At 59.0% G+C, this 1,389-nt stretch overlaps 1 protein-coding gene across 1 annotated transcript in view; it reads right to left on the minus strand.

The window, feature by feature from the left end:
- Positions 1 to 953: 953 nt before the first annotated feature.
- Positions 954 to 1,389, minus strand: part of MYO18A (myosin XVIIIA) — a 35,668-nt gene continuing 35,232 nt past the window's right edge. The window contains exon 43 of the mRNA XM_029961286.1: positions 954 to 1,386. Coding sequence (XP_029817146.1) covers positions 1,074 to 1,386 — 313 coding nt within the window. The 3' untranslated portion in view covers positions 954 to 1,073. The remainder of the gene's footprint in view (positions 1,387 to 1,389) is intronic.

Below are 1,389 nucleotides of genomic sequence, written 5' to 3' on the forward strand. Positions count from 1 at the left end.
AGCAGGAGCTGTGGTGAGCCAGCACACTGGCAGCCAGCTGGATGGAGCCCTGATTGCCTCCTTTTTTATTATTTCCGAGATATTTGTGGTATGCTCCACTGCAACCAGCTCCTCGCTGTGCTGAGCTGAGCCCCTGCTCTGAGGTGGGGCTGAGCTGAGCCTGCCCAGGGGCTGCCACTCCCATGGGCACCCAGAACTCCACACTCAGGAAAAGGGGGGCCCTGGATGCCGACACCAGCACTCATGGACACCCCTGCCTGAGGACCTGGTTGTACCTGAGCCCAGGGCTGGGTGCTGGGGGTGTTTCTCCCCTTTGCCCCTGTGATGCCTTCCCTAGCCCTGGGAAAGGCAGCCCAATGGCAACCACATTTCCAAAAGGCTTCCTTCCCTTCCTTCAGTCATTCTCCTATTCAAGCCATCAGAAAGGATGGAATCTGCTTGGAAATCGCTGCCAGTGAGCCCCAGCACATCCACTCTTCTACATCAAACAGGGTGTGGAGACCCAAAGTCCTGCAGGCTGAGGCTGTTCACACCCCAAATTCCCATCACAGGCACCTGACAGGACACAGGACAGCAACTCTGAGCTCCAACTGCCCATCCCGGGTCACCTTCCCAGGTGCTGCCTCCCCCCATGATCACACACTGCAGTGGGTCATGTTAGTATCCGTCACACTCCTGCCCACTCCCAGGATGAGCGGGATGCTGTGCTGCCCATAACTCCTTAAATTTCCTGAAGGAATAAATCCAGTTGTGTCCTAGCTGGTGGCTGGGGAGCCAGGAAGGCATTAGCACTTCCCAGTGTCCCCACAGCCAATAATCCTGAACACGCTGCTTCCTGGCAGCCTGGGCAGTGCCGGTCCCGCTGCGGCCACGCTGGGAATCTCCCCACAGATGGAGATGAGTTGGGGATGCCCTGCAGCACCCCAAAAGCAGGGCTGCTGCAGGCACAGAGAGGTGCCCCATGCTGGCGGAGGTGGACTCCATGTCCGGAGTCAGGAGAGGGTTAGGGCGAGTGGTTAGTGGCACACGGGGAGGTTCATGCTGCACGGCACACACCGCTCCCACCTCCTGCCTCAGTCGCTCTCGGGCCGGTACAGGTACTTCATCATCAGGCTGTCCACCTGCTTCTTCCGTTGCTTCTCCTCCTTCTTGCCCCGGGCAGGACGTGTCGGCTCCTCGCCCCCCGCCGCCCGCGGGCCCTTCTTGACACTGGAAGTGCTGCGGTAGGAGCTGGTGGAGCCAGAGGAGGACTCGGAGGAGGAACTGGAGTCAGATGATGACTCCTGCTTCTTCTTCTTCTTTTTGGATTTCTTCTTGGATTTCTTGGCGCGCTTCTTGGCGCTCTTCTTCTTCCGCTCCTCCTCTTCCTCAGAGGAGCCCGAGCTGCTG

The sequence above is a fragment of the Manacus vitellinus genome, unplaced genomic scaffold (genome assembly GCF_001715985.3).
Source record: "Manacus vitellinus isolate BGI_N305 unplaced genomic scaffold, ASM171598v3 scaffold_32_pilon, whole genome shotgun sequence".
In the NCBI taxonomy this organism is placed as follows: Eukaryota; Metazoa; Chordata; class Aves; order Passeriformes; family Pipridae; genus Manacus; species Manacus vitellinus.